Below are 9,281 nucleotides of genomic sequence, written 5' to 3' on the forward strand. Positions count from 1 at the left end.
CCCCCCCCCCCCCCCAATAACACGTTCAAATGCTTTGTTGAGTCTTGTCTTTAACTAAGTCTTAAGTGGCTGCAATTACATCACCTTCCCGGAGGAGACCATTTCACAACCTGTACTTTGTAGGATTTTTTGATACTCTGAATCCATTTACCTTGTTTTTCAACCACTCCTGTTCTCCATTGTGTGGTGAATTCTGGAGAACTGGCTCTACTGCACTGTCTTACCAGGAAGCAAGAAGTTACAGCGTTGGGAGAGGCAGAGAATATCAACAGACTCCATGGCTATCCTAGCCTTTCTATTCCTCCTCCTGGGAGAAAGTAGGAGAAGGCTTAGCTCTTTGCATTCAGTCTATTTCCCTCTGGTGCCTCTTTGGTGATAAAGAACAAGAAGAATTATGTCTAACTCATGCTTGCATTTTTACCCACTGCTCTCAAAGCCCCTTACTAAAGAGAGGAGCAGCATGTCCTCCATTTAGAGATTGACAAGCCAAGGTACTGAAAGACAAACTAATCTTGTCCCAGGTCTTACACAGGTCGGTGGCAGAGCTGCAAGCAGAACTCAGGTCTGATCTACTGCTCTCTGTTATAACAAATTGCTCTTTAAAAGGAAGGAGGAAATAGCAGAAAGGGTCTGCTTGAGGCCAGGGCTAAACATGTCTCATAAATCAAAGACCTCCTTTCCCAGTGCTTACAGAAAATTGAGAGCGTCTTCCAGTAAGTACCTTCTGTATAAAATGAGCTGATTGTCAGTAAGGAGTCCCCAGGGAAGCCTACACCAATTGTACTGCTGTTGCTCTTCAGAAAGCTCCTTGGTTTGCCTCAAAGACCCCTTGTACCTTCTAACTGGGTTATAATCTCTTCTGGCTGGCCCTACCGGGGATTTAATTCTGGTGCTGACTTTGGGTCTGGTAATTAACTGAATTCATAAGAAATGGAATCAATTTAGTTCTAGGTGATTTGTTTTAAGTCTAATTAAGAGGTGTCATCTGAGTAGAACACTGTCATAGTGCAATGATTTCCTGCTGCTACTTAAATGTCGAGACAAAGTTGAAACTTATTTTCCAAAGCAGGAGATGTTGATTTTGTGACACTGCCCTATTAAAGTGACTTTATTCCTGCTGCACCAAATGATAGATATCAATTGCCTGATGTAGGTACAGGAGGGTACAAGCTGCTCCTGAGATTATTAATATTTCTGTTGCAGTGGGGCAGGCTTAGAGCAATGGGGTGTCTTAACATTTTCATTCTGTAAATCACATCATGTCAGAGACCGAGGGAGAACAAGGACCACAGCATGGCCCTCTCATCTCTCTGGCTTCTTTTGCTGCTTCGTTTCCTCATAAACCCAGCCAGAATGCAGTAGCCCAGAAGCCAGATGGACGTGGCTTGGTCCTTATCTTCATAAAGTCAGTGTTATGGGTAGAGGAAAGGGGTCTTGTGGGTGACATCTTTTATTGGACCCACTGCATGGTTGGGATAAATTTAGACAAGCTTTTAGGTACACTTCTGCAGGTTTCTGGGAGAGAAGCAGGCACAGCAGAGCTAAACAGCAAATGGAACAAGGGCTGGAACTGATATGGTTTGTGAATTTCAAGTACAACAAAGATAAACTAACCCCTTGTTGATAAAAGGAAAAGAATAAAAACACAGATTCACCATCCAGCAGAACGTAGATACATTGCAAGGTTGGGTTCCTTACCTTCTCCCTCCCACTGTGAATGAGGTTTTCAAAGTAATCAGGACCATACAGAGCCACATCAAGCAGCTATGTGGGACCCCTGAGGTGCTACAGCTGTTTGCAGCTGGTTTTATTTCAAAGGGTGCTGCTTTTCTGACCAGCTGCTGAGTTCCAGTTCAGTAGAGATGTGGTGGGCTTTGAAGTAAAAGCCACAACAAAGAGCCTTTAATTTGGCAACCTGCTGTGAGCCACCTGGATAGGAATGATCCAGTTCTGCTATAATTACTCACCATACCATGGAGACTGAGGAGAGGGAGGAACCCGCCATTTTACATGTCTGCACAGCTGTATGAAACTATTTTGAGAAGTATATGCACAAAGAAATGTAAACCCAGTACATGTTAAATACCTGCAGAAGTCAAATGACTTCAAAGGGGATTCTAGTGCAGATGTATACTTACATAATACGGGTTATCTGGATTAAGTATTTGATCAGATTCGTGGCTACTGGGCTCAGTGTCATTAGACTGGCGGTCAGGCTCTTGCAGTGGCTGCCTGGTGGGTGGCCTGGTGCTTGTTTCTTTTGTAGTGGCTTCAATTTGATTTATGTCAAAATTTGCTTGACGTATTTTTCTCTCAATTTCTCTCTTCTCCCTTTGGTTATCTGCAGAAGAAGTCACTGATTTAAATGTGTTCTTGCACTAGTTCAAGGAAAACATGTTGGATTGTCCATTCACAAAAATGGGATTGTAACTGCAAAGATAGGTAGGCTCCAGATGGGAGCTATGTACAGACTGTGTAATTCCATATGTTTCAAGATTTTTTTTTTCCCCCTTTTTTCCCAAATAAAAAAGGGCAGACTTAGGAAGGGCATTGGACCCACTGAGCTGCTGGCCAGTGACATTCACAGAAATGAATGTTGGAAGAAAGCAGAGCTGGAATGCATCTTGGGATGTCATAAGTCCAGCCACCTGCTCAAGGCAGGATCATCCCAGACCAGTGTTTGTTCAATATGTTCTTAAAAATGTCCAAGGATGCAGATTTCACAGTCTCTGTAGGTAGCCTATACCAATGCTAAACCACATTCTTCCTGAAGTCCAGCCTACATAGTCAGCTCTCAAGCAGAGCAACTGCAACTTTTTGTAATTTCCAAAGCATGGATTTGTGATAGAAAAAGAAATGGCTTGAAGGAGGGCTTGTGAGACCTGAAAAAGTGGCTTAGTTATCTCTCATAGTACTTTTTTGATGATTAGTGCTCATGTGCAAGGCACAGGAAATGTTGGAAAATGTTAATTGAGCAAGTTTTGTTTTGATGGTCATGTAAAAAATATACCAGCAAGTTGCACCCTCCAGATGCTGTAATAACACTCACTCTTTTATCTTTCTACTAAATATTTAATACTAAACTCTGAGAGCATCAAGGAAGAGGCAGTCCTGCTTGTCCTCTGCCACCAGCCCTCTGCAGGAAACCCTTCCAATCCTTCATAGTCCTTTTTTCTCCTCTGGACCAAATAGGTACAGTACTTTTTTTCCCCCTCATCTCCCTGCCCAGTGCCTGAACACCACTCCCTATCTATGTCCTGGGCACCAGTGTAACATTCTCTGCCCAACTCCTCCTAATCTGCTTGCTGTGGCCTCACAATGGTGTTGGTTATGCTTCCTTTGACAATTTTATATGGCCTCTTCTCCCTGCCCACCTCCATATTCTAAGAAATTAGGTGGCCTGAAGGTGAACTTAACTTCATATACATTCTTTGGTACAGCTGTTCTGGAGGGAAGGGAAGAATAGGCCAGAGAGTTTCACCTGGGGAGTCTGGTGTTTCCCATCATGGGTCTCAGCACTAGGCTGCAGAGACTTTGGGAGGCAGGCTGGGGAAAAGGGACACTAGATCCATGACAATACAGATCTCATAGCTATAGGCCCTGGTGGTTTACATTTATTGGAAGGGAGGAAAAAAGGAGTTGGGGCACTCTCTTTAATTTTTTTTACTAATAATACCTTTAGGGTATGTTGGTCGAAGCCAGAAAATAGGAAGATCTCCACACAGCTCTAGGATCTTGGAGCTCAGGAAACTTTTGTCCTTTACAGGCTGGTCCACAGCTACCCAGATAAGGGAATTTTCATCAAATTTAACTGGCATGATTTTGTCTTCCTGTAAGTAAAGAGTATAAAGCCTCTCATCAGGTGTCCTGTATATGTTACCTGTGCATCTTTGTGTCAACAGCCAGGCACCAAACACAGCTTCAGCAGAGACTGATGCCAAATATGCTTCTGAAGATCGTTCTGCCTTGCAAATTACTTGCACAAAGTGGGGCCTTAATTAAATGGACATCAATGGAAAAAACTCCTGGAGTTGAACCACTGAGGCAAACGGCAAAACTAGCCTTCACATTAACGGGGCTAGGGTTTTGTGCCCACTCTCTTTAACAGGGCTCATATTTGGGCCAGAGGATCAGCTGCTTAGCTGATGTAAACTGGTGTAGATCCACTGACATGAGTGGAACTGAGCTGATTTAAACTAAGAACAGTTCAAAATGTTTATGGGTTGTTGGCATCTGTTCATTTTAGGATATTGCTGTAATAGACATAGCCACTCTCCTGAAAGTTAGGGAAGGTTCTGGTTTGGATACAGATACCACTTCCAGTTTAAAGTTAATATGATGGGTCTGATAAAAGGTCTTGTTTAGTAGACCCAATTCAGTTGACCAAGAGCTTGAAGTATAAGTTAACAGCTTTCATTCTGAAGTATGCCCTGCAGGTTTTCAGTTTGTAGCTTCAGAATAATATGACTGATTCTTTAAATGTTTTGTTCAAAGTTTTATTTTACAAACAAAATGTAGCTATTTATTAACAGCAGTGAAACTTCTTTAAAAAGCCTCTTGTGCATCATGAAAACCAGTATGATTTCAAAGTTAAACTTCTGAATTGCCTCTGTATGTCACTAAGATTTGGTAGATAATCCACTAGGATCAATTAATTTTGCCAAGTTGTTCCCTTAATATATTTACTTACTTTTATAGTAGGTCTCATGTAATCTAAATTTGCTATCCAGTTTTTGTAGCAAGAGCAGCATGTTATTTATATTTTCCCATTTGAGTTTTTCCCAACATCCCCACCATAAAAACAAAAAACCTCCAAACTTAACTGGAGCTAGATAAGAAAAATAATCTAGTTGTTGATCTGCAAAAAAATTTTCCCCAACCCTGAGAGTAAATGGACTTCTGATATCTATACATTTATTTAATGAACCAGTTTATGCTCAATATAGGTCATAATTAGATATGTATTGGAACAAAAGACTTATATGTATTTAACTGTAGATGCCAAAAAATGACTAATGTAACAATTGAGGTCACATTTATAATCAGGTAAGTCAGGCAATGAAGAATTCTCAATGTTTCAATGTAGCATCAAGTTGGCAAATCATCTAGTCTCTGATGTATGCATTCCAGGGCAATATATAGTAAGTAGCATGGTAAGAAAAAAATTGCATGCAAAAATCAGGATAGCAAACACTTCTGCAAGCCTGGAGGAACATATGTTTTATCAGTATAACATTGCATAATGGCAACTTACTTCTATTTTCAATAGAAAGACATTGCCTTTACTTAATAATGTTAAGCAATCCCAATTAGGCAAGGGAGACCACAGCTCCTTAAAATAATGGAAGGGGGTTGATCCAACCCCCAGTGAATTCAATGGAAAGTCTGGCATTCCTTCAAAAGGATTTAGTTCTGACCTTTGGTGCTCTCCCCATTAGTTTTAGAGAGCTGCTTGCTCCCTCTCATTAAGTAAATGCATATTAATTACAGCAGCACAGAGTACAGTAAATTGTCATTCAGACTACCTTCACTGCACAATTTATGGGGGGTTTTTTGTTTGTTTTTTTTTTAACACCATAATTTTCTCCCATCTTGGTGTCAAAGCACAGGGTGAGGAAGGGGGAGATGGTTTTGACATTTACAACCTCCCTCAGGCAAATCATCCTGAGAACCTCAGCAGTTCTTTTTCTACCTTCCCAGCTTTTTATTCCTACCAGAGGAATAAAAGCTGCAGCCTCTTAGGTTGGGCAGAGAGGACATATATTGCGGTGTCACGAAGCAGAGAATAGGTTTATCATGCTGTGTTAAAAATCTCGGCAGATGCTGCTGAACTAGCCAAATGAGATTTTTGTCAATCACACAGAATTTTTTTTAAAATTATTTCTTTCTCCCATCTTAAAGCTAATGCACTAGTAGGAGAAAATCAGGGCTCTATCCATGCCACGTTCAAACCACAGCTGCTTCTACTGTAGTCATGCTTGTAGCTCTGGGGCTGGGGAATCAGTATACAGTAATAGGACCTGATGGGGAACAGGCACAGAAGTAATCCTGAGCTGGTCTGTATTCCATTTTGTGCAAAGTGTTTCTGTGCCAGGCAGTCTCCAAGGAGAGATTCTGGGGGCTGCCAGGTAGGTTCGGGCCTCACTGGCAGTGCAGCTTTTAAGCTTTTGGAGCAGTGCCCAATGCAAGGCAGTTGGGTCACTTTATAGGGAGTGCTGAGGCACAAGACAACCATGGCCTTGTGGGGATTCCTCACATCTGTAAAAACTGAGCCCAGAATCTGAGGAACTTAATTCTTTTCCTTCAAAGGTGATCTGTGTGACGAAAGCTTCAGACTTTCCAGCCCCCAGCCTGGGACTGATTTGATTTATGGTGCACTCGCACAAAGTCCTATAGCTACTATAACTGGACGAGGTTTATTCTTGCTGGGACTGGAAATGCAGATTTCATGTTCCCAAAGAGAAGAAAAGAATGGCTTTCTGCTGCGGCAGGGTGGCTTATTCTCTGTTGGAAGCTCTGTGCAAGCTGATGGTGGTATCAGTCAATTATTTTCTGCTTTTACTTTAAACTCTCCAGCCAGTTCTGGCTACTTTGTCTCATTCTTGTCCAACCCCTGACAAGGCTGAGGTTGTAGGTACTGTGTGTTACTGCAGTCCTGTTGCCTTCCCTTATTGGGGCCCTCTGCCACAGTGAAGAGTCTGGAGTAACACAGAGCCAGGGAAGTCAGTGGAACAATGTGAGCAAAGTGCTCAGGGTCTGGTCCCTGGGAAGCTTAATTTTGAAATACCTACAAAAAAAGGCTTTTTGCAAACATGAGGTGCAGACATCCCTGTTTGAGAACTATGGTCACAGCATTTCAGCCCAAAATTTGTAGTCCCTCAGAACAAAATGCTATCTTAAAATCAATGCCCTAGAATCAAATCTGGTCTGGGAAACCCATTTTTAAACTACCAGGTCTAAGGTCAGTTCAGTTTTTCTTTTGCTTTGGACTTTAAGTTTTTTCCCAATGCACCAAGAAGATTCCTTTTTATGCCCTTTTTCAAAGGTCTTGATTAACAGGATCCCTCCCTCTGGTCCAGTCTAGACACAACTCTCCAAAAAGCTCATCCAAACCACTGTCTGGATTGGTTAAAGCAACTAATTCCTCCTTATCAGTTTTTCTCAGAGGCATTTTCTCTTCCCTTCCAGGGCACTTGCTGACCAACCAGATCATTGTATTTAAATGTCCTTTAAAAGTCTTATGGGTTTATTAAGTATCTTAAAAGATTGCTCCCTACCAGCTCAAATGAGAGGCTGTCTTTAGTCATAGTATCCACTTCAGGAACACGAGCTTTAGCTTGTGCTTTAATGTAGCATTTCTCTCCTCCAGCAAAACGGATTCCGGTTATGCCCTACAAAACAGGTATTTCATGGTTACCTCCATTAATGTGTCACCCAATTGCTTACAACAGACCACAGAGAAACTATGTCCAAGCCAAGTGTAAGCAACTTGCTGCATTTTGTGCAATTTCTGTTGAAGCAGACCCAGCGCATAGAGTACAGAGGCGGAATTCCAGTGTTTGTTGTAATATGTGTTTTTATAATTCTAAACAAATGACACACAATTCCTATGTTTCTAACATCTTGGAATTCAAGACTGCTTGGAAAAAAGGTGCGGACTATGTTTTATGCATAGGCTAGTCTTTCTCAAGTCTTCTCCTCTTCCTCAATTCCCCATGACTCTGGTTTTCCCCACACAATAGGTAGATCAAAAACCCCCCGTCCTTATAATCTTAGCATTTTTTTACCGACCCCCACCCCCACCATCTGACATTTTGCTCTATTTTGTTTCATACAGACGGAGCAAAGGAAAGGATCTCTACAATGATTATGTGATCCATGAAAACTGCTCTGCTTGACTATTGGGCAGAAAGATGTGCAGTGTCAATAAGGCTACTTTGGAATGGGCCATTCATGTTTTTGAGATACCTCACCAAGGAGGGAAACCATTTTGCAAAAATGCCATTAGTTATGGTCAATGCATTTCTTAAAACAGATTTTCTTGCCCTTAGCAATTTGTGTGAGCTACTCATCCCAGTGTGATAGCTCTGCTTTGCTTACAGCCCTAGAGTAGCAAATGAACAAGCAAATACACTTGGATGTCAACTTTTCTAAGGGTTACTAATGGGTTTCCTCTGCCACTAACATAAGGTGTATTTCCTCAATAGTCTTTTCAGCTTACATTTCAACTCTTTGGGACTCAAAACTTAAGTTGGCCCTTTTGTTTTCCTGGACCCTGACCCCAGCACTCGGTAAGTGAAAGCAGAGATCATTTACCTCAGTCAGTTAGCCTTGGAAGCCAATTTCTGCCCCACATACTCATCTGTAGACACCCAACCAATTGTAATTGTTCCTGGGTCTCTGTTGAATGTTTGGCTGCACTTACGCAGCAGCTAATAGCTGTCATGAGGGGCCAGGGCTAGAAGAATTCATTGGATCTCCACTGAGATGGCATTTCTGTACAGATGTGGAATAGTGAAGGCACATGACTAGAGGCTCACCACCAACATTATAGTTCAGCTGTCAGTAAGGCTGATGCTATGATCCCAGACTATACTGCCAACAACTGCAGACTGTTTGGGGATTCAAGGTTTTCCCAAACATACATAACTATCCCCATGCATGCACAGAAGGCAGGAAACCACTTCCTCTTCTGTTCCTGGACTTAACAAGTGGGGAAGGGCAAGGCCAGCGGAACCCATATAACTTCCCTCACCAGCTTTCTCTACCTAGTTTTGTTTTAGATGTTGCATTCCTTTGGCTTAAAGCTTAACCTTGCTTCCTCTAAAGTTGATGGGAATTTTTCCACTGACTTCAATGGGGCTCCTTAGGAGATGTTTTCAGGGAACAATGCAATGCTGTATAGAAATGTGTGAAGCAGCTTGGATACTGGAAGCAATATAGTCACAAAGTACAGTGTTTCACCTCAGCTAATTAGCTGTACAGAGAAGCTGGGAATATTGGCTCGGGTGCAGTGCTGCACTAATTCTGCCAGCATATGCATGGAGTCCAATGGTAGAGAATGTCTGATTTGAAAGACCTGAATGATTGTACTTACAATCTGGAAATCATGCACTTCTACAGCCTCTTCACTTCCACTTCCAGTTTTAAAGGTCTCTAGGTTGTTTCCAGTATCTATTTCCATTGATCCTTCTTGTACTTTTCCATTAATACTCATAGTATAATGGACATTATAAACCTGAAATGGAGTAAAGAATATTATTCTTTTGGGGGGGGGGGGG

General features: G+C 41.9%; 1 protein-coding gene across 1 annotated transcript in view; it reads right to left on the reverse strand.

The window, feature by feature from the left end:
- Positions 1–9,281, reverse strand: part of CNMD (chondromodulin) — a 15,780-nt gene that overhangs the window by 1,117 nt on the left and 5,382 nt on the right. Inside the window, exons 2-5 of the mRNA XM_019525426.1 lie at positions 9,098–9,238; positions 7,278–7,391; positions 3,677–3,830; positions 2,139–2,341 (exon numbers count right to left, since the gene is read on the reverse strand). Of these exons, the coding sequence (XP_019380971.1) occupies positions 2,139–2,341; positions 3,677–3,830; positions 7,278–7,391; positions 9,098–9,217 (591 nt within the window). The 5' untranslated portion in view covers positions 9,218–9,238. The remainder of the gene's footprint in view (positions 1–2,138; positions 2,342–3,676; positions 3,831–7,277; positions 7,392–9,097; positions 9,239–9,281) is intronic.

The sequence above is a fragment of the Gavialis gangeticus genome, unplaced genomic scaffold (assembly GCF_001723915.1).
Source record: "Gavialis gangeticus isolate Ggan-Ray unplaced genomic scaffold, GavGan_comp1, whole genome shotgun sequence".
NCBI lineage: Eukaryota > Metazoa > Chordata > Crocodylia > Gavialidae > Gavialis > Gavialis gangeticus.